This window comes from Hemicordylus capensis, chromosome 3, assembly GCF_027244095.1.
Source record: "Hemicordylus capensis ecotype Gifberg chromosome 3, rHemCap1.1.pri, whole genome shotgun sequence".
NCBI lineage: Eukaryota > Metazoa > Chordata > Lepidosauria > Squamata > Cordylidae > Hemicordylus > Hemicordylus capensis.
Window position 1 is genome coordinate 288,798,300 of NC_069659.1, and position 23,677 is coordinate 288,821,976.

Consider the following 23,677-nt stretch of genomic DNA (forward strand, 5'->3'; position numbering starts at 1 on the left):
TACTCAAAATATCACCCACATTGGAATAGCCGCCCCCCCCCCCCCACATTATTTAAGAAATGTTTGTGGGAAGTATGGTTAAAACGTCAAGTAGAATTGATTTCTGAAATAAAATTTGATGTTGACTAATTAAAATATTCTATTTCATGTACAGTCCTCATTCTCCTCAATAGTTTCCCTGGCAACTAAATCATGAGACAAAATGTATCCACATTGCACTTTACCTGTGCCACTCCATTTGATGGAGGTGTCATTGCTGAAGTTGTTGCTGCGGTGATCACACCCCCAGAAACTCTCAGTACAGTGGTGCCAGGTTTTGAGAGTTGCGATGATGCTGGTAAGGATTTCAATGCATTATCGGATATTTTCATCAGTGAAGCCTGTCCGCTGGAAGCTGCCTTTGGAATTAAGATGAATTTAAGTAGAAACTACCATTTTTAGTCAGAAACAGTACTCTTTCTAAGGCATGCACATGTACGTGAGCTCACAAATTATGTTTGTGTCCACTCAGTTAATTTTAGATCCCACACAGGTTAATAAAGAAAGCCCCACCCTGAATGCACATGTACACACACTGCTTTGATACTGCTGCCCAGAACAAAACTCATTCTGCACAGAGATGGAAAAAATTAGAGGGCCCACTGGTCAGATATGGCTTAGAGAGGAACAGATAGGTAAAAAGGTGATGGAAATGGACATTTCTTTCACCCCCACCCACTCCTCTCCTTTTGTATACACTTCTATAGTAGACCTGAGAATATGGAATAGCAAGAAGAAACTTATTTTGCTATTGATTAGTTTCTACTCTCCTATTGCACTACAGTGATGAGAATAGAAATACACAGCAAACTAAACAATGGGGCAATTGTTTAGCCTTTCCTGCAAACCCTACAAGTTAGAAGATATTGCCTAGAGGGCCAGGAGTCGAACCTATGGAAGTATTCAGAACAAAACCCTCTGGAGAAGTACAGCATATTCACTATATTGTCATATTTATAAATACATATGATAAATATTTGAAAGGCTTAAAAAAAAAAACCTGTACTCGCAGTCTCCTCAGTTAAAAGCCACTTTCACAGAGTGAAAAATCATGAAAGAAAAACCAAAGCCTGCTGGTTATTTGATTTAATGTTAAGAGACATGCTCATTTCCCAAAGAAAAGAAAAGCAGTTCTTTTCTAAGGCAGTGTTAAATTTGCTCCTTTCATTTCTGGGGCTAAACTGGACATGACACAAATGATGAATTTTAATAGCAGCTTGATTTTTTGTTTTTGTTTTAAATGAAAAGTAGCTACAGGAGGCCCATGAGTCTGAGCGGAGGAATTGAGGAGAGCTGCTTAACCCTTCCTTCTTCTGCAGTTTCTTCCACATTCAAAAAAAAAATCATTCCCCTTTCAAGCGTCTTTCCCACTTAGAGGGGGAAAGAACGTTCTTCACTGCCACGCCAAGCAGCAGCAGCCTGGCAGATTTTTTTTTTTTTTTGGAGCAGCAAAGTAGCAGGAGGGTGGGTGGGTTAAGCCCCTCCCCCATTCCTCTTGCCAAATTGGCACTCTTGTAGTTTTTCATTTAAGCAAAAACACTCGGAAATGGTTAGCATGCATCTGCTGTGCAATGTCCTCTGAGCTTTTAGGGACTGCTGTCTGCTTTTCAAATATTTTCATTCAATTTCTTGATGCCTGTCTCTTATATAGGAGCAGGGCAAAACCAAATCTACACCATCACTAGACATCCCAGCAATTTACATGCCTTGTGCCTGGCAGCCTGCTGTGAAGTAGACAGAATATATGCCTCAGTAAACGAGACTGTTAAGACACTGGAGTCACCTGAAAGGCAGCACAGTATTATGAAGGGTGTGAGTGGGGAAGAGAAGATGGTGGCAGAAGAAGAGCCCTGTGTCAGCCTAGCAACAGCAAAGAGGGGGAGACTTGTACAGACCTTCAGATCTACACACACTCTCTCTCTTCTTCCCACCACTCCCAATCCCGTAACTTTAATGTGGAAACTGAACATTTAAAAATAATTTATAGCACCAGACTTTTCTTCGAAACAGTAATATAGAATGGGAAAGAGCTAAGCACGCTTGAGGGCCAGGGCATGGCAGGTGGGATTTGTTTACTATTTTCTTTAAATCTCCTCCACAAATACAATGTCAAACTGCTTTTGAAAGTCTCCTGTTTCACACGTTTTGCTACATGACATGGAGAGCTTCTGTTTGAGATAGATAAACCCCAAATCCCCTTAGGCAACAGAACTAGTTGTGCGATTCTTTAGATCCCAGTCAAAGCCCCAAACCCAACTCTCCTGTTTACCTGTGCAAGTAAAGTGGCAGTTTTATGACCAGTTATTACTTTCAATGCCTGATGTCCTTGTGCAGATGATGGTCCAGCACTCGTATTACCCTGAACAACTGTCCCTGATGTCACTTGTTTTGCAGAACTCTGGTGAGACGGCTGCCCAACTAAAAATGTTCCCTGGACCAATAAGAGGAAACAGCTGCAGTTAATACCCCAAATCACCCCCCTCAAAACTCTTAAGAATCAGCTTTACCAAACATTAGAGACCTAAGATTTGATTTTTGAAAGGCAAAGTTTTAGAAATAAAGGGACTTTTTGTCCTAGTTTCACTTATTTTGGGTAAGAACAGCCTGACAAACTCAAAAGAATTTTGTGAAACAGATCAAAAGTTTACAACCCATCCCCAACACATTACAGAGCTATTTGCTTCAATTAACGAAGCCTACCCATTGCTACCACATAATGAACCTCTGCAGAAGGCAATTGCATTATTTTGTGGCAAATCATAACTATGGAAGCAAGAAAATCATTACTACAATTACTATGATCCTAGCAATATCATTTCTATGAAACTAGCAGAAAATCAGTATTAGGATACTAAGCAAATTATTACTATGGAAGCAAGAAAAATGCTAACACAGACCACTACTATAAATATTTATAGATTTATTTTCAACAAAAGTTCTCAAAGCGGTTTACAAACAAAAATTCCCTATCCCCTCACAATCTCACAAGAGGGCTCACAATCTAAAAAGTAACAAAAGATACACACCAGCAACCACCACTAGAGGGATTCTAATCTAGGGTTGGATTAGGGCCAGTTACTCTGCCCCTGCTAAATAAGAGAGATCAGGCCCAAGGCCCATCTAGTCCAGCATCCTGTTTCTAGCATCTAGTCCAGCATCCTGGCCCTTTTGCATTTTGCCTAGCACCCAGCAACATGAGAGAGATCTACAATCTGAACTATGACTCACCTGTGGTGTTTGTTTGAGTATGTAGGATGTGTAGGTGAGATGCTGAGATAAGCCAGAGCTTGTGCTTTGGGTTCCTCCACCTCCACTTGTTGAAGAACCCGACTGGAGATCTGGAACAAACCACAAAATAGTCATACATAAAGCATAGCCTGGCGCTATTATTCATGTTAACAATGCTTCAATGGGACATCTTAGGGGGGGAAATTGCTTTTAGATTATGCCGTTTTTGTCTGCATTCCCCAACTATTCATACCAGCTACAGAATTACTACATTTAGCTCATTTGTTTCCCTAGTGCAAAACTAACTGGCATTATTCGTGGCTCGCAGAATGGCTCCTTGAGGTATAAGTAGCAGTTTTCCTTTCCCAGAAGGGTTCTTGCTGTTTGTAGTAAGGTACAGTTTAGTGCCAGGTGGCAAATTGGTCAAGTTTGTCAAGTTAGCGGCTGGTAGTTGCAGCGTTGCCATCACTATAGAAAGAAAAGAAGGAACAAGACATGGTTTCACCAGCCACCCTTTTGCAAAATGCAATTTCAACAGTAGCAGACAAAATCAGTCGCTCAAGTTGTCCAATGAGAGCCTTCAATGAGAGACACCAATGAGAGTGATGTCTAGCGCTAGCACAATGTAACCATTCTAGATCACCACTCTATTTTGTTGAATTTAATAAATACAACTTTTTGATGTGCTGCAACTATTCATTTTATCCATTCTTCTATGTCTGAAGAGGTAGTACTTTCCCAGTTTAACAAAATTATACACTTAGTAAACTGTTTTGAGAACAATGTGGTTGAAAAGTGGTAAGGTGGTTTTTTTTTTGGAAAAAAAAATCACACTGTATCCCATCTCAATGAGAAACAGAGCTGGATTTAGAAGATAAGCACAAGATCAGTTAGTAGGGATGTGCACGAAATACTTCAGGCACATCCCAGGGGGTGGGGAGGGGTTCCCTTCAGAGGAGGGCGGCAAGGCCTGCCTGCCCCTCCTGTGAGCCTCCACTGCCCCATCATCATGGTGCTGTACTCCGTAAAGGTCCACCGTGAAAGCAGCAACCTGTGCTGCTGTCTCCTTTAAGGCACCTGCGGAGGGACGGGATGCAACAGCATGCTGGCCCTGCAAGTGGCGTCAGCTCCTGCGACGATGCCGCGCGAGGGATGCTGGGAGCAGCATCCCGTCACTGCGGCAGGTGTGACGGGCTGCTGCTTTCACAGCGGACCTTTACGATGGGGCGGCGGAGGCTCAAAGGAGGGGCAGGTAAGACCTGCCTGCCTCCTCTTAAGGGAACCCTTTGCTGAAACGTTTAGCTGCAAGGAGCTGCTCTCCAAAGAGGCCCCAAAATGATTTGGGCACATCCCTGTTAGTTAGTCCCACATAATCATTTCTGAAGCTACTGAATAAATGAAACAAATGAATAAATGAATAAGAGTATGTGTGTGAGATGAATATAAACAAACAAAGGTTACCATCCAGCTCCTTTTAAAGCTTTTGCTGATTAGCATATGTCCTGCCCTGGAGCGAGCATAGGATGATAACCCAGGAGATGTCCTCACACAGCAGCCGAGAAAGACAAACAAACCTGAACCTTGGGATCCACTTTTTGGAGCTCCTGCTGACGTCACCTGAGCCTTTGTTAAGGTCTGAACAGGCTGAGCAACAATGGCTCCTCCACCACTGCTCACAATAGCTTTGGCTACTCCTTGGGTCACAACTTGCTTCCCACCAACCGTCTTTGCTACTGAAGGGCTGGATTTTGCCACTAGTATCTGCCCACCACCAATAGCCACAGCTTGCTTGACTGTTGCAGGTAAAGCAGACCCAACTGGAACACCAACAACCTACAATAAATGAAATATTATATGACACTTGCATGACAGCTACAGAACAGGACAGCTGAACAAGCTGGGCGTGAACTGAACTATGGAGGGACATGTGCAGGGATAGGGCAAATCATCCTGACATAGAGCCCTCAGATTTTAAAAAATAATCTGTCAATAGACATTCCTGTTCCAGTTCTGCCCCTCAGCACTGCCATAGCACTGACAGTGTCAGAACTATAGACAAATATGGATTTGCAGGTCCAATGAATAACCTCAGATCAGCCTTCAAATCAGTGCTTGGGATCCTCAAGTAGATTGCAATCTGACATAAGTGAGTATTGGTCAAGGAAAATGAAAGGAAAAAGAAGACTGAACAAAGAGAAGAAAAAAGCAAGAAGAGAGAAGAATCTAGTCAGAGAAAGTAAAGGTAAAATATATTAAATGAATTCCTTATTGCAGGCTGAGGCTATGCAGGGGCAAGTTTATGGAAATGCTGAAGACCACTATTAAACTTAATATATTCAATTCCTATCTTCCCCTGCACCAATTGCATCCAGAATGTGGAGTTTATTAGAGAAAGAACATAAGACCTAATTGTGACACAAACATTTAAAAGGGCACTCCTGAACTACATTATGCCCACTTGAGGCAGCTGTGACTGCATTTACACAGAATCTACACTAGCATACAACAGCTGCAGGGGATATGTAGGTACGTTAAAGCAATTAAAGCAAAAAAGAATGAAAAATGTTCTACCTTGGATGGTGTGGATCCCTCTCCTGTGCTCACAATTTGCTTCTGAGGAGACAAAGCAATCACATGACTCCCTTTCACAGCAACATATTGCTGCACTGAAGTCTGAGAGGTTGTCCCAGTTGCCTGTGCTGGAGATTGTTGGGGAACCTCTCCAGGCTCTTGCTTTATTATCACCTATAAATAATTCAAGTAGTTAAGAATTTAAGTGCCACCAATAAAGACAAACATTTATTTTTACATATGGAGAGACCTGACCAAGCACAAAGTCAGTAATTCATAGGCTTACGCATCCCTCAAAAATCTATACAATTGATAGGAAAAGAACCATACCCTTTAAAAAGAGAGGTAAACTTCAGAGAGGCTGGCTGCCAGAACTAGCACAAAGATATTTTGTTTTAAAATGTCTAAGTCTCTCTTCAGAGAGTTTTCTGAGAGTGGCACAGAACATTTAAATACACAGTCAAAAGAATGCAAACAGAACAGCAAAGCAGAACAGCAGCATATTAAAACATCACAGTCAGAGGAAGATACATTTGCAATATTCACTTAAGTGACTTCACCCGACACCACAGTTGACACCAGACAAGCCTCCCTGGGGAGGGGGCATTCCAGAGTTTGGGGGCTGTGACTGATACACACTTTTCAACAGTCACTTAGCTATCCCAAGTCAACACACCAAATAGAAGTAGCTTTCGGTGCATGGAAGCAGATCACATTAGAAACAAAACTGAAAGTATGCCTTGGCCCTGACCAGACTGGTTACTAAATACCTATTGCAAAACAACACTGTTATAGAACACACTACGTGGTTGCGAAGAGTCAACACCGACTTGACGGCACTCAATCAATCAGAACACACTACAACTTATGTGCAAGTTTCCTCTCACCCACATAAAATCAATTCTTTTAACTGTACAAGAAGAGTTAAGGAAAATTCCTCAGGTTATTCCTTCCATTGAGGTGGCAGAAAGAGCAACACAAAATCAAAATATTTATTTATTTAAAATATTTATGCCCTGCCCCTCCAGTACACTACTGCTCGGGGCAGCTCACAACAATAAGATAGATACAATAAAAGTAATAAGAACAACTAAATTAAACAAAAAAGTTGTCAGATTAAAAACCACAATCATTATTAGGTTCAAATTAAAGGTTATTTTAACAGCTAAAAACTGACAATTATTAAAAACTACTAGAAGAACCCCACTTGGTCAAAAGAGAAGCACTCAGACAACGTAACCATGTTCATGGAACATGAATAGATGAGGAGCAGGATAACAGCAAATATTCAGCTGGTTGCCCGATTCAGATCCTACATGAGTACCAACAGTACACTGTAAGCTCTTGCATGTATAAATAGGAACCCTACAAAAAGTAGCTGAAAGGGAACAACTGTCTGAGGGGAAAGGTAGTGGAACAGTGCATTTCTTTGCCACGCCAGAAGCCCAAAGAGCAAACAACAAAACACAGTAGTGCAGAGTATACATTTGGAATACTTTATGGCGAGTGTCATTGTGAAATTGTGTTGCCACTGTTGCTATGCATTGCAAGGAGAATAATGGACCCCCAATACCTTTGTAAACGTTCCAAGTCCTCCAGTCACAGATTTAGGACTTTGTACCTTGGAGTGGCTCCCAATTGGACAAAGAGGTGGCATGGTTGCAAAGAGAGAGTCCTCCTGCTAGAATGAATATACACAGCACAAGACTAAAATTAGACAATAATTTTTTAAGTGTCCGATTAGCTTACAAGGAAAGAGCTTATAAAAAACACATATTTATAGCACAACTAGAACTACAAAACATACTTCCAGTCCAAAAAGCTAGAGGAAAGTTAGCTTACTGCCTTAATTAGAATATGAAGGACAATCCATGCACTCATTTTAAATTTCAGTTGCGAAGAGAATGGTAAGAACACTGTATTGCATATTTAATCAACAGATGGTGAACTGACTAAAAATGCCTTTCCTCATAGACAGTCTTAGTTAAAATACAGCACCAACTGCAGAAGAACAGATCCTCACTTTCAGGAGCTATCACATCATCACCTTCCAAGTCTGATACACATACTTTGAGCTGTGCATTTCAGTGCATCACCATAAAGCTGTGCCAACCATGTTTTAAATGGCACAGAACTTGCTATAAGAACTGCACAAAAGTGAGAGCAACCACGTCTTTCCCCACCATTAACGCTTTTCAAGAATGCACTTTCCGAGACAAGAAGCAATGTGAATGCCAATGTACCCAATGTATCCAGGGATGATTCTATGAATGAATCGTTGGCACTCACCCGAATGGTCATTCTCCTCAGACGTATGGATTGTATCCGAGCATTATGGGTTGTCACAACCTACTGCTCCGAGACAGGGCCAATCAGAAGTTTTTCTCTCTCAGCAGAAGGAAGGGACAGCCCCCTCAGCCTTCAGTCGCTAACAAGCACTTTGATGATCTGGCTAATAAAAGGAAAACACTACAGGACAGGTAAGGTAACAAGAACAGAGAAAAGACAGACTGCAGAGCCATCCCTGCGTCTAAAAAGTTAACTGCGTCTAAAAGGTTAACTCCGAACTGCCCCCTCAAGGAGACAAAAAAACCCAGAAACAGAAAACACCACCCCACAGCAATATGGGGTACAGGAAGGAAGGTGAAGAAAAGCGGGGAGCAGAATCAGACACACAGAATGGGAGGGTCGGATACAATCCATACGTCTGAGGAGAATGACTATTCAGGTGAGTGCCAACGATTCATTCTCCCTCAGACAAGGATTGTATCCGAGCATTATGGGACATACCCAAGCTGCTGCAATAATGGCGGGATCAGATATAGTGTTGGGTACTAAGAAGAAACTACCCGCTGCAGAACTCACCGACTGAAAGATGCTTCGGCAGAGGCCCAATCATGTATTTTGTAATGCCTCACAAACGTTGAAAGAGAGGTCCAGGTGGCAGCCCTACAGATATCGGCTAAGGATGCCAAAGTGGTAAGAGCCGCAGAAGCTGCCGTGCTCCGAGCTGAGTGAGCCGTAATACCCGCCGGCACGGTCTCCCCTGCTGCCACATAGGCGAGCTGGATGGTTTGACAAATCCAGCGTGAAAGAGAGGAAGGGGATACTTTCCTTCCCAATGAACAGGCCCGAAAAGAAACGAAGAAGAACTCAGTAACTCTAAACGCATTAGTGCGCCTCAAATAAATACAAATGGTACGGCGAACGTCCAGCTTGTGCCATTCCCTCTCCTTAGGAGAAGTGGGACTGGGACAAAAAGAGGGAAGCATAAGCTCCTGGGCCCTATGAAACAAGGAGTCCACCTTAGGAAGGTACGTAGGGTCTGTGAGGAGCAACACATAATCTTGAAAAACGAGACATAACTCCTTCTGGACCAACAACGCACCTAAATCAGAGACCCGCTGAGCCGAGGTAATGGCCACCAAGAACAAAACCTTTAGGGTAAGGATGCGCAAGGACACAGTGCGCAGAGGCTCAAAAGGTGCCTTAACCAGGAGTTATCAGCACCAAGTTCAGATCCCAAGTGGGAAAACGATGGACTGGGGGAGGATTCAGGGCCACAGCCCCCTTAAGGAACTGCTGGACATGAGGATGCCCCGACAGAGAAGGAGCACCCGGCACCTGCAGCACAGAAGTGATGGCAAACAGTTGACGTCGGAGGGTATTGGGGCGGAGCCCCCTGTCTAACCCAGCCTGCAAGAAGACCTGTAAGAAAACCTAAGACCTGTCCAACAGAAGGCAACATGGGATCCCCCACCGAGGACGCACACCAGAGAGAATACGCCTGCCATGTAGACTGATAAACTCGCACTGTGGACGGGCGCCTGGAAGCCAGAATGGTATTTTGAACTGCGGAAGAGTAACCACGGGCCACTAGGGAGTCCCTCTCAACCTCCAGGTGTGAAGGTTGAACCACGCTGGGTCTGGGTGAAAAACCGGACCCTGTCGAAGGAGATGAGACCGACTCCCCAGGGGAAGAGGGGGCTCTGTTGACAGAGCGACCAGGTCCGAAAACCAAGGCTGACGCGGCCAGTGCGGAGCCACCAGGATGACCTCTGCCCTTTGATGATGGATCCTCTGAACTGCCCTGGACAGAATAGCCACGGGTGGGAAGGTGTAAAGAAGACCCTGAGGCCAGGGGGACAGCAAGGCATCCACGGAAACGGGTACCTGGAGAAGAACCTGTCCACCTTTGCATTGCCTGAGACTGCGAACAGGTCCACCAGGGGAGATCCGTACCATCGAATGATTGCCTGGAAGACCTGATCGTCCAGGGCCCACTCCACCTGGTCCAGTTAAGAGCAGCTCAACCAGTCTGCTACCATGTTGTCTACCTCGCTGATATGATTGGCTTCCAGAGATCCCAGATTCCGCTCTGCCCAGTGCAGCAGAACCTCAGCCTCGCACATCAGGGACCATGACTTTGTCCCCCCCGACGGTTCAGATGCGCCTTTGCTGTGGCGCTGTCGGTACGGACCAAGACGTAGCGGTTGCGAACCTCGGGGAGAAACTGAATGAGCGCGAGCCGAATGGCCCGGAGTTCCAGCCAATTGATCGTCTGGAGCCGCTCTTCCTCCGACCACTGGCCTTGAGCCACCTGCCGACCGCAATGACCGCCCCACCCTAGAAGACTGGCGTCGGTTGTGACCACGACACGATCGACCGGGAGGAAGCTTACCCCCCTGTGCAAAGCCTGAGACGTCCACCACTCCATGGAGCGCTGAACCTGAGGAGGAAGCAGGATCCTGAGATGAGATCTGGAGGTGACTAGGTCATGGACAGGTAGGAGGAGCCACTGAAAAGGCAGAGAATGGAAGCGCGCCCAAGGCACGATCCCGATCGCTGACACCATTAGACCCTGTAGCTGCGCTAAACTGAGAACGTCTGAATAAGGAAGGCTCCGTAACCTCCGACATGCCGAGAACAGCTTAAGCCTCCTTTCGGGAGTCAGTGAGATGGTCCCTCGCAAAGAGTCAATGACAGCCACCAGATGCTGAATCCTGATCTGGGGAACAAGGGAACTCTTCTTGAAATTCACAAGGAACCCATGGGCCTCCAGTACTGCGAGGGTCTCCTTGACATCCTCCTGAGCCCTCAGACGGGACGGGTAACGGATCAAAAGGTCATCGAGATACGGATAAAGATGAATTCCCCTGGTGCTCAAGTGTGCCACGAGTACCACCATGATTTTGGTAAACACCCGCGGCGCAGTCGAGAGACCGAAGGGGAGTGCGCGATACCGGTAATGTGCCCCGGCATAGGCAAAGCGCAGGAACCTCCTGTCCAGAGGATGGATAGGGACATGGAGGTACGCCTCCTTGAGATCCATGGATGACAGGAAGTCCCCTTGCTGCAGGGTCATCAAGATGGAGCGAAGAGTCTCCATCTGAAACCGCCTCCCCCTGAGGAAGCGATTGACAAATTTTAGGTCTAGGATGGCCCTACATTCCCCATTCTTTTTGGGGACTAAAAAGAGAATAGAGTAGACCCCATACTCCATCTCTCCTGCAGGGACCTGTTCGATTGCCCTGATGCTCAGCAGATGTTGGATGGCTTTCAACATCAGTGCATGCTTGGTCTGCTTGTGGGACCGAGGGGAGAGTAGAAAGTGGTCTGGGGGACAGAAACAAACTCCAGACTGTACCCTTGGGAGACAGTCTGATGAATCCAAGTGTCTGCACACATCCTCGACCACACTTGTGCGAAGATCCCCAGCCTGCCTCCCACTTGGACCCCCAAAGGAGAGTCATTGGGAGGCAGGGCGCTTGAAACCTGTCTTGGGGTACTGGCTGGACTGCTGGAACTTAGGTTGTGGCCGGTCTCGAAAAGAACCCTGTGGCCTTGACCAGGTAGATCTGTCCTGTTTCCCCTGTCGGGGACGAAAACTAGACCAGAACCCCCTGGAGGCAAAATTGCTGGAGGTGGACGAACTAGGAGCGAAGGACCTGTGGTCCTGACGCTGAACCGTGGAAGGCATCACCTTTTTCTTATCCTTGGTCTCATAAAAACCGGCTCTAGCGCCTCACCAAAAAGCTTCCCCCCCCTTGAAGGAAGAATTGGCCAAATTGCACCTTGACTTTTGGTCCACCTTCCAGTTTTTTAGCCACAAATGTCGCTTCACTGTAATGTCAGAGGCCATAGCCCTGGCAAACAGTTGCACCGCGTCAAGTGAGCTGTCAGCCATAAAGGCAGAAGCTTTACCCAACTTGTTGAGGCCCTGCCTAAGAGCTAACAGATCTGGTGGGACCAGAGGGAGGAGTTCCTTGACCCACAGCACCAAAGCCTGTGCAAAAATGGAGTTGGCTACAGAAGCCTGCAAAGAAAGAGCAGAAGCCTCATGAGACGATGCAATGCAGCATCACATTTTTTGTCATCTATATTGCACAGCACCTCATTGCCATCCTTTGGAAGGACCGCACCAGTCACTAGGGAAGCCACATCCTTATCTACTGGTGGGACCTGGAGTTTGTCCATGACTGCCCTCATGGTGGTATACAGGTGCCTAACACCAGGAGGAGGACCCTTAATTTCCAAGGGGCGATCCCACTCGACTTGGATAATGTCTAAGAACTGCTGCGGGCAAGTTACCGCAACCTCTGGGGCCTTGAGGGATGGCAGCACAGCTGGGTCACCTTCAGTAGACTCTTGAGGCACAGGAACTAGCCCCTCCAGACGCAGGGACTTGCGGGCCTTATGCAGAAGCACAGGAAAATCTGGCTGGCTGAACAACCTATAGGGGGCCTGCGCAGCTGGCAGGCTATCCCCCTCATCTCCTGACAACTCCCCCTCCTCCCTGCCAGAGTCAGAATCAGTGTCCTCAGAAGGCTTCCCTCGCCCACCAGCCTGATGAACGGGAGCCTGCAGAGGGCCATGGAGGGGGACACAGGAGGATGGGGTGGGGGCAGCTCTGCTGGAGAGGTCGCAGGGAGAGTCAACTGCAGCAGAGTGGTGACTAGAGATTCTTCCCTGTGCACACCCAAAATGGCGGCTGCTGTGGCGGGAATCTGCCGAGCTAGGGCGGGAACAAGCTTCCCGAACTCTTCCGCCACCCCCCACCTCAAAAGCGCAGCAAAACCGGGAAGTATCTCCTCCTCAACCGCTGATGTGAGTGCTGCATCTACCAAAGCCCCCGAGGGGTGGGAACGCTTTGCAGGCAGCTCAGCAGGGGCCGGGCTGGCACGATCTTCCCTTACCTGAGCGGCCCCGTCCTTTGCCAGACTGCCACTGGCCGACCCTCCTTCTCGCGGCGGTGGGGAAGGAACTGACCCGCTCCCCTCCCCCTCGGCTAAGGCGGTTGCTGGCAGCCTTGACTCCGGAGCCGCATGTGACTCTGGAGCTGCAAGTGAACCATTACACTTTGCATCGCGAGCCGCCTTCTTCTGCTCCTTAGTGAGCTTCTTGAGCTTTTTTGCTTTGGGGGCCCGAGCGATGGGCATGGGTGAGGTAGCTGCGGCCCACTTGGCGTGGCAAGTTGCAGGGGCCACGAAGTCTTCGGAGAGGGAGGGAGAAGCCTCCCTCTCACAGCGCATAACCTGGGCTTCCATGGCCCTCAAAAATAATGCCACCGCGGATTAACAGACGAACCGCAGACGGCTGCACAAAAACGTTGGTCTCCATGAAAAACCTGAGTAATTCTTTCTCTCTCCACCCCCCCTTTTTGGTAAGTAACCCAAAGAAGAGGTAAAGGAGAAATGGCCAGAAAACAGTGACGAACGGAGCAACGCAAAGAGGCACCTGCTGGAGCGAGACAGGACGAACGATTGAAGGCTGAGGGGGCTGTCCCTCCCTTCTGCTGAGAGAGAAAAACTTCTGATTGGCCCTGTCTCGGAGCAGTAGGTCGTGACAACCCATAATGCTCCAGATACAATCTTCGTCTGAGGGAGAATGTGCATTTCACTTCATATTATAAGTGACCTGTTTTGAACAGCGCGTCCTCCTCCGTCCCAAGCCCTCCATCCTCCTCCTCAGCTCCCTCTCCACTGGGCATGGTGTGGCTCAGCCGGGCTCCTCTCAGCTACGCGGCTCTGCCGCCCACCTCCTCCTCTTCCTGGCGACCCAGCCGCCACCTCCCCCGACTGGGCTCCTCTCACCTTTCCCTCCCTGCCAGGTGCAGCAGACTCCTCTCGGCAGTGCGGCTCTGCCGCCCACCACCTCCACCTTTCCATTGGTTGCGACTGCAGCGGGGGCGGGGCTTGCCACACATCCCTACGCATCCCCACACTCCCACGCATTCTGGCTACACACATCCCCACGCATTCTGGACTAAGAGAATTAATTATATAGAAGATAGATAGATAATAAATATTCTTCTTTGTGCCTAAGTCTCTAAGGTGTCAGATTCTGCTAGAAATCTGTGAATTACTGTAAGAGTTATTTGGATAATACAACTCTGCACCTTTAAGGCTTCCTTCCCAGCTCAGAAATAGCAACACTACTTTTTTGTGAATGCTTTAGAAAATAAAAAAATAACTTCTTTTCTAATGGCACTATTCCCAAACATCAGAAGTGCCTTTGAATCCTTTCTATCCCCCATGTTTACATAAATATTGTGTTAAGAATGGTAGCTATTAAGTTGTCAAGCACAGCCTCTGCTTGTCCTGAATAATTCTGTTGCATTACAAGTGACAAGTGTGACTTTGCTAGATAAGATCTCACATGGAAGCTGAAATTTATTCAAACCTCAGCCTGCTAGATAAGCAGATTTTTAGACATTTGAAGCATGATGTACTTGCAGAGATTAGCACCTTTCGCCAATTTCTTATCTAATAGGCTTCATTCAAGCTACCCATTTGGCTAGCTTTCTCAGGTTTGATGATGGCAACACTCAGTGCCTCACTCTGAAACAAAAAAGCCAGCACTAGGGCTGCAATCCTGTGCACAATTACTCGGGCGTAAGCAGAGGCGTATCTAGGGAAAATAGCGCCTAGGGCAAGCACTGAAATTGCGCCCCCTGTCCAAACATCTGACACTCATCTTTCAGATAACTTTACCATAATATCAACTGAAAAATACAAGTCAAGCTCGTAAATCTTTTAATCTTTCAAAAACTATTTAGCAGTGGATGTAGCCAGCCCCAAAAATGCTGGAAAATGGAGCATTGGTACTCACCGTGAAGGCTTCTTCTGGCTGCCGTTGTAGAGGACAACTCCCTGGGTTATCATCCCATGCTCGCTCCAGGGCAGGACGTATGCTAATTCTAAAGCTATAAAAGTAGCCGGATGGTAACCCCACCCAGTTCTTGTAGTCAGCCAAGCTTCGAACGGAAGGCAACCTCAATAACACACATATATGAGTAGAAAAAAGAGCTAGTAAACGGAAACAGGTAAAACAACAGGTAAACAAACAGGTAAAAAACAACAACAGGTAAACCAACAGGTAGAAAAAACAGCAGGAAGATAGAGCCCCATCCCCCCAGGAGTCTGGGACCGCATAGGGAGGGTCGAGTTGTCCTCTACAACGGCAGCCAGAAGAAGCCTTCACGGTGAGTACCAATGCTCCATTCTCGGCTGCCGTGTGAGGACAACTCCCTGGGGACATACCAAAGCCAGGTGACCCAGGGTGGGGGTCCCAGGCTACTGAGGGGGAAGGACATGTTGCAGAACCCTTCTGCCAAAGGCAGCCTGAGCGGAGTGCATAGTGTCCATCTTGTAGTGCCTGGTGAAGGTGGACGGGGACGCCCACGTGGCCGCTCTGCAGATCTCCTCCCACGGGGCATTGGTGGAAAACGCTGCTGAAGTGGAGGCCGCTCTAGTTGATTGCGCCGTGATTCGCGTGGGTGGAGGCAAGTGTTGGGTCTCGTATGCCAAGGAGATGCAGGCCCTGATCCAACGACCGATGACAGCTGAGGAGACCTTTTGGCCCATGGAGGCCGGTAGGAAGGAGACGAATAACGAGTCCGTCGTCCTGAAGGAGGCAGTTCTTTTAAGGTAGGTCTTTAAGCAGCGGCGAACATCCAACTTATGCCACTCCTTCTCCCTGGGGTGGACGGGCTTGGGACAGAAAGAGGGCAGGACCAGGTTTTGAGACCTGTGGAACATGGAGGCGACCTTAGGGAGAACTGAAGGGTCCGGGATTAAGGTTACTGAATCGGCAGAGAATATACAGAACCTGGGGTTGGAGGACAGTGAGGCTAATTCTGAGATCCTCCTGGCCGAGGTGACGGCCACCAGAAAGGCCAACTTCAGAGAGAGAAGGCGTAAAGAAATGGACCTAATCGGTTCAAATGGAGGCTTGTGAAGGACCCGCAGGACTTTGTGGAGGTCCCACGTGGGGAACCTATGTACTACAGGAGGGGATGTTAGCGATGCTCCACGCAGGAAATGCTTCAGGTGGGCATGGGACAAGAGAGGCTTGCCCTTGAATGGTAGCAGGAGAGGAGCCAAGGCCGAAGCGTGCCGCTTGATGGTATTGGCCTTAAGGCCCTTGTCAAGGCCGTCCTGTAGGAATTGTAGCAGCTCGGGTAGGGAACATGCCCTTGGAGTCAGGTGTCTGTTTCTGCACCATCTGAGGAAAACTCTCCAGGTGCACTGGTAAATGTGGTGAGTGGAAGAGCGTCTGGAGGCCATCAGTGTGTCGAGAACGCTCTGGGAGTAACCGAAGCCCCCTAGCAGCTCCCGTTCAAGTGTCAGGCGGCAAGCTGGAACCAGGCGGGATCTGGATGGAGTACTGGGCCCTGCGAGAGCAGGTCTGCGGAGATGGGAAGCAGAACTGGAGGCCCGGTTGCGAGGTTCAGGATCTCTGGGAACCACGGCCTGCGGGGCCAATGAGGGGCCGCCAGAATCACCCTGGCCCCCAGGAGCCGAATGCGCCTGAGAAGTCTGGCCAGAAGCGGAAGTGGTGGGAAGGCGTAGAGGAGGGTCCTTGGCCAGGGAGCCGTCATGGCATCTGTCTGTTCCGCCTGTGGGCACTGGAACCGGCTGAAGAACCGCGGAAGTTGGGTGTTGCTGGGAGAGGCAAACAGGTCGACTTGAGGGGTTCCCAGTCTTCTGGACAGGAATGAGAAGGCTCTGCGGCTCAGGGTCCATTCGGCTGGGTGGATGTCCTGCCGGCTCAGCCAGTCCGCTTGTACGTTCAGTTCTCCCTTCAGGTGGACTGCTGATAGGGAGGACAGGTGAGATTCGGCCCAGCGGAGGAGCAGAACTGCTTCCTGATGAAGGGAGCGAGACCTGGTGCCGCCTTGCCGGTTGATGTGCGCTTTTGCTGTCACATTGTCGGTCTGGACCAGGACATCCTTGCCCCTCAGCGCAGGTAGGAAGGCTTGAAGGGCCAGGCGAATCGCACGGAGCTCCAACCAGTTCATGCTGTGGCCCGACTCCTCGGGGGACCATCTGCCCTGGGCCGACTGAGAAAGGCAGTGAGCTCCCCATCCCCGAAGGCTCGCATCCGTGGTGATGAGAATTCGAGGGAGGTCCAGAAAGGGCTTGCCGGACTCTAGGTTTCTCTTGCAGAGCCACCAGCGGAGCGAGGAGCGCACTTCTGGAGACAGTTGAACCCTCCTGGACGACCTGGAGGAAATGTCCTCCTGGAAGGGGAGGAGAAACCATTGGAGGCAACGGAGATGCAACCTTGCCCAGGGGACAGAGTCGATGGAGGAAACCAGTAGACCCAATAACTGAGCCAGCTGAAGGACGCGAGGCCTGCTGGTCGCCAGGGTCTTTGATGTCATGGACCAAATCTTGAGTCTGCGTTCCTCTGGAAGAAAGAATCGGTCCCTTTGGGTGTCCAGGACTACTCCTAAGTGCTGGAGACGGAATGTAGGAGACAGGTGGCTCTTGGCGTGGTTGACCTGGAAGCCGTGGGACGTTAGGGCCTCTAGGGTGATCTGGACGTCCCGTTCTGCATGGTTTCGCGACATCACGATCAAATCGTCCAAGTACGCCGAGAGGCGGACCTTTTGCAGGCGGATGTAGGCTACTAGAGGAGCCAGCACCTTTGTGAATGTCCTTGGGGCCGAGGAGAGCCCGAATGGGAGGGCACGATACTGATAATGTGCTCCCCTGTAACAGAATCTGAGGAGATGACGGGATAAAGGGTGAACAGGAACGTGTAGATAGGCCTCTGTCAGATCCACTGATGCCATCAGGTCCCCGTGTTGTAGGCCCTCCGCGATGGAGCGGAGAGTCTCCATACGGAACCTGCGCTTGCGTACCCATCGGTTTAAGGATTTTAGATCGAGGACCGCCCTGTAGGAGCCGTCCCGCTTGGGCACGGTGAATAAGATTGAATAAAGCCCTTGACGGTGCTCTTGAGGGGGAACTGGCTCTATGGCTGCGATGGCTAACAGGTGGTCTATGGCCTGTTGAAGGATTCTGTGTCTTGTGGTAGAACGAGAAGTTGGGGTGGGCAGAAACCTGTGTAATGGGGGGCCTGACAACTCTATTAAGTACCCCTCTAAAATTGTTTTCAGGACCCATTTGTCTGTGGTGGACGCCTCCCAGGCATGGTAAAACTGGGAGAGGCGACCTCCTATCTTTAAAGAGTCACTGTGCTTGACGTGGTTTAAACTGCTGGCCTGGCTGGGCTCTCGAATTGGACTTGGCGGGGAAGTTACCCTTTGGCCAACTGGGGCGCCTAAATCTGTTGTCTCGCTCGTGGGGGCGAAAGGAGGGGCGAAAGGAACGAAATTGGTGCTGCTGAGGCTGACCCCTACGAAAGGGGCACCGCTCGTCCCTCCTGGCTGTGCTGGGAAGGGTCAGCTTTCTATCCTTGGATTCAATGAGGATGTCCTTAAGGGCTTCATCCCCAAAGAGCTTAGTGGCTGAGAAGGGGACTGCCGCTAAGTTGGCTTTTGATGCTGCATCAACCTGCCAGTGGCGGAGCCAGAGTGTTCGCCTAGCGATCACATTAGTAGCTGTAGCTCGGGCCCCGAAACGTACTGCATCCAGGGTGGTGTCAGCAATGTAGGCTTGTGCCTTCTGGAGCTTTAGGGCAATCTGGCGGGACCTGGCTGGATCTGGGGGAGGAGACTGAAGCAACTCATCGGTCCAGAGCAGTGCTGCCCGAGAAATGATGGAGGCGGCTATGGAGGCTCTGATAGAAAGAGAGATACAATCGTTATTTCTCCTTAACTGTACTTCGATTCTCTTTTCGGCGGGATCCTTCAGCGTTGACTCTCCATCTCGTGGGAGGACCGCACGAGAGGTGAGGGCTGAGACGTGAGCATCTACTGGAGGCGTTTGGAGTTGTGCAGCTGCTGAGGGGATGAACGCGTAGTGCTTATTAGCTAAGGAAGAGACCTTCTTCTGGACCGATGGTGCTTGCCACTCCTGCTGGAGAACCTCTGAGAAGGTATTTGGCAAGGGAAACAGGAGCTCTGGTGAAGAATGTGTAGGTAATACCAGAGATTCCTTGGAGGGAGCAGCCCCAGGATGCAAACCCTCAATATCGAGACCCAGGGTGCGCATGGCCTTAACAAACAATGTGGAGAAATCATCAGATGGAAAAAGGCGCTTGAATTGAGGGGTGGATTCCTCCATCCCTGCCTGTCCATCAGACCACTCCCCTTCTTCCCTGGAATCGTCCCCCAAGTCTGCCAGATCAGGGCCAACCCCCTCTGTAAGGGCAGTATCGGCTTGGCCCACGGGGGAACGAGGCAGGGCAGGGACCCTCCCTAGGTGGGTAGGGGACTCTGGGCCCGTGTCTTCTGAGGAGTGGGTTGGGGCAGGGCGTGTGGCAGTGGGGCTGGGATCCCTACGCCTCTTCTGCTGCCCCTTGCGGCCCTTCCGCCTCTTTCTGTGGGATTTCCCATGTGGGGTGGAGTCAGAATCGGAAGAGGAGGGGGAGGAGGGGGAGGGCGATCGCCTCCCTCGCTTACGGCCCCTCTTTCCCGCCTTGCGCTGATGCAGGGCTTGCGAGAGCAGATCACTGATCCAGGTTTTCCAGCTCTCCGGCATCTCTGGCCCTGGGGCTGCAGAGGAGGGGGGAGGGGCCGCTCCCTGGTCTCCTGCCGGGGCCTGCGCTATTGGTACCAGCAGGGGGGGGCTATTCGATGGGGAAGCCTGAATAGGAGCCATGGAGAGGGGCTGCCTGCTCTCGGGAGCTCCCGTTCCGCCAGGGGACTGCCGCTCACACTCACCCTCCTCGGTCTGTGCGATGCCCTCCTCCTCCTCTCCCGAGGAGCTGGTGGCCTCCGAGGAACGGGCCGCTGTGAGCAGTTCCAACACTTGGGCTCTCCTGCGCCGCCGCTGGGCCCTCGCCTGCTCTGCCTCCTCGAGGGACGAGCCAAGATGGCGCCCTTCGCTCTGTGCGCCCGCCCGCGCACCGGCAGCAGCATGCCGGTCTTTCCTTGAGGCGCCCGCCCCCACAGAGGGGGGCGGTGCTGCCGAAGTGCCCTCGCCCGGGGGGGACGCGGTGGTCCTGGGCATGGCTGCAGCGTGTCTAGCGGCGGCCGCGCTCGCAGCGGGGCGGTCCGCCTTTGCTGCTTGGGTCTTTTGCCTCTCCGCACGTGATCGGAGTCCCTGCAGGCACGGCTGCTCCATGGCAGAAGGGGGGAGAGGGAGGGAGAAGGTCTGGACAGCAAGCGGGGAGCGGAGGACTGAGTAAATAGGCTGAGCAAACGAGCGGGAGTGGAGCGGAGATTGAGGCTTGGCAGGGAACCCTTTTTGAAGAAATGCCTTTTTTTTTTTTTTTTTTAAGATGAGGGAGAGGGGAGGGGGGCAGCCGAGGAGCCAAGGAGAAGGGAGAGGCGTAAGCAGAGGAAGGAGCAAGTTAAAAAGGAGACTTATCTGAGGAACGAAGCAAGGCTGAGTATCCTTTCCTGGAGCGTTAGCAGGATGAAAAGAACTGGGTGGGGTTACCATCCGGCTACTTTTATAGCTTTAGAATTAGCATACGTCCTGCCCTGGAGCGAGCATGGGATGATAACCCAGGGAGTTGTCCTCACACGGCAGCCGAGAACTACTAATTTCAGTATGCTAGGGCTCATGAAATATCCAAATACTATGTGGAGGTGTACTTGGAAAACTAAACAGAAGCGCCTGTCTAATTCTCTACTATGCATTGTAGCATCACTATTACATAAGTTTTAAAAATAAATGGAGAATTTGACTTTTCCCAGATACTCTGAAAATAATTAAAGGATATGCAGAGTAAACTGTGTCACTGCTTGGAATATATTCTAGTCTTTCAGAAAGACAGTTAAAATGAGAGAAAGAGAGCAAGAAACTCCCAGTGGGGCTTAATACTAAGGATTTCATACTGATTCAGAGACAAACTCACCATTAATAGCCATATTATTAAGACATCACATTTAACTCATTTATCACAAGAAGCAAAATAAGAGCAAATGAATACAATCCTAGCTCATAAGCTTCAGCTCAGTATTCACAAGCCCTGATTCTCTGTACATAGTGCCAATCTGAATATGTGTACAGTGACATATATTAACCTGTAGCCCCTTTGGGGGGCTTCCTAAGGGCCGTGAAGGGGCCTGCAAAGGTTCCCCCTCCCCCCACTGGCCTCTAGGGCCTCACAGGAACCATTTGAGCATGTGCGGTGTCCATTTTTAAAAATAACCTTTTTTTAAAAAATGGCCACTGAAAACAAGATGGCCACCACACATGCTCAAATGGCCTCTGCAAATCCTGGCATGGCCTAGGGCCTCACAGAGGCCATTTGAGCATGCACGGTGTCCATTTTGTTTTTGGTGGCCATTTAAAAAAAAAATATTTTTTTTAATTTTCAAAAATGGCGCCCCCTTCAAGTGGCGCCCGGGGCACGTGCCCTGCCTGCCCTACCCTAGATACGCCCCTGGGCGTAAGCTCTACTGAACTTAGTGGGACCTGCTTTTTGGCTTCCACAAACTATACTGAAAAAGGAAGCAAACTCATGAGTCTCAGGGAAAACTTGGACTGTAAGTGGGAGAACTCCAGAGGTAGATCACATGAGAAACCTTGTGGAAATATCTGAAAGTAGACTCAGCGTGGGAAATGACGGGATGGGTAGGAGAAGCGAAAAAGAGCACTTAATGCTAGCAGCTCTAACCAGAACATCACGAGATGGACACTGCAACTCCATGTGCCTGGGAATACTGTCTTGAAGGATAGAATACATGGTATATTGCTTTATGGCAAGTTTTTAAACGATCAAAAAGAGCTAACCCAATGAATGTTACCTTGACGGCAGAACTCACGAAACTGCTTCCGTGGATCTTTGGAGACCCAGTTCCATGAGAGGCCTGAGAAACACTTGTAACCTTACTTGCTGGGCTACCTATGTTTTGGGAGATACAGTGGACATTAGCATAGAGCACATTTAACCACACTTAGTGTTATTTTTATTTACAGTAGTAACTAACACTGATGCTACTGAACAGGACATGCCTTGTCTTGGAAGAGAGCTAGTGGAATGCGATAAGAAATACAGTGTTGTCTTCTCTCAGAAGAGAGACCTCCCCACAGCCTAGTTTGGTTTCAAAAAACACACTTGCTTTCTTCTCATATAGTGGCTAAGAGGACCCGTGCTCATTCACCAGTCTAGACAATTTCACTACTGGGAAGCATAGGAATACACACCCATTTTTTGCACCCCACTCAAGGAAGAAGCCTTGGTGGATTTGCTGTGCTGACATCACAAGGGCCAAGCACAGCTCGGGTGAGAAAGGACAGTCACCATATCTTAAGAAGGATATTGTAGAACTGGAAAAGGTGCAGAAGAGGGCAACCAAGATGATCAGGGGCCTGGAGCACCTTCCTTATGAGGCTAGGCTACAACATCTGGGACTCTTTACCTTGGAAAAGAGGCGACTAAGGGGAGACATGATCGAAGTGTATAAAATTGTGGATGGAGTGGAGAGGTTTGACAGTGAAAAGTTTCTCCCTCTCTCACAACACTAGAACCAAGGGTCACTCCATGATGAAACTGACAATCGGAAAATTTAGGACCGACAAGAGGAAGTACTTATTCACACAGTGTATAATTAATCTATGGAATTCTTTGCCATAGGATGTGGTGATGGCCACCAGCTTGGATGACTTTAAAAGGGGCTTAAAACAAATTCATGGTGGACAGGTCTATCAATGGCTACTAGTCTGGTGGCTGTGAGCCACCTTCAGCCTCAGAGGCATGATGCCTCTCAATACCAGTTGCAGGGGGGCAACCACAGGAGAGAGAGAGCATGCACATGCCTGTGGACTCCCCAGAGACATCTGGTGGGCCACTGTGTGAAACAGGATGCTGGACTAGATGGGCCTTGTGCCTAATCCAGCAGCGCTGTTCTTATGTTCTTATTCCTTTTTCTCAGCACTGGCTGTTACCAAGCTCTGGCTACTCCCCTCTTGTAGTGGTGTTCATGGACCGGTTCGCAGGGCATTATAAAGGCCTGTGGACCGGTTTGCGGGGGGTGGTTCACCTGCGGACCGGTTCGCCCTCTTTAAGAGCAGGGGAGGGTGTACTCACCCCTCCTGCTGCTCCCCCCCGCCGCTGGCACTCCTTTTTTGAAAAGCATTTGGGGCAGCAGCGTACCTCCCTGCTGCCCCTTCCCCCGTTCCTCAGCAAAAGGCTTCAGAATGTATGATTGCGTGTGCGCATGGCGTCGTGTGCATGTGTGCGTCAGACGTGTACACGCGTGCACACACACAATTGTACAGTCTGAAGCGTTTTGCTGAGGAGTGGGGGAAGGGGTGGCAGGGAGGTACGCTGCTGCCCCAAGTGCTTTTCAAAAAAGGAGTGCCGGTGGGGGGAAAGCAGCGGGAGGGGTAAGTTCACCCTCCCCCACCCGGCTGCAAACCGGAACACTGCAGTTCCATGCACGCCACTATCCTCTTGGGCTATGAACGTGTTATGTTGTAAATGGATAGGTATGGAAGGAATCCCTACACAATGAACCATTTCTATAGAG

At 49.4% G+C, this 23,677-nt stretch overlaps 1 protein-coding gene across 4 annotated transcripts in view; it reads right to left on the minus strand.

The window, feature by feature from the left end:
- YEATS2 (YEATS domain containing 2) overlaps positions 1-23,677 on the minus strand; it is a 58,918-nt gene that overhangs the window by 16,639 nt on the left and 18,602 nt on the right. For 3 of the 4 annotated variants that reach the window (XM_053310436.1, XM_053310437.1, XM_053310439.1), the window contains 8 exons: positions 21,953-22,050; positions 7,412-7,519; positions 5,839-6,012; positions 4,842-5,100; positions 3,574-3,735; positions 3,268-3,377; positions 2,309-2,470; positions 225-398 (listed from right to left, as the gene is read on the minus strand). In XM_053310436.1, the coding sequence (XP_053166411.1) occupies positions 225-398; positions 2,309-2,470; positions 3,268-3,377; positions 3,574-3,735; positions 4,842-5,100; positions 5,839-6,012; positions 7,412-7,519; positions 21,953-22,050 (1,247 nt within the window). The remainder of the gene's footprint in view (positions 1-224; positions 399-2,308; positions 2,471-3,267; positions 3,378-3,573; positions 3,736-4,841; positions 5,101-5,838; positions 6,013-7,411; positions 7,520-21,952; positions 22,051-23,677) is intronic. The other variant, XM_053310438.1, reaches the window with a different exon arrangement.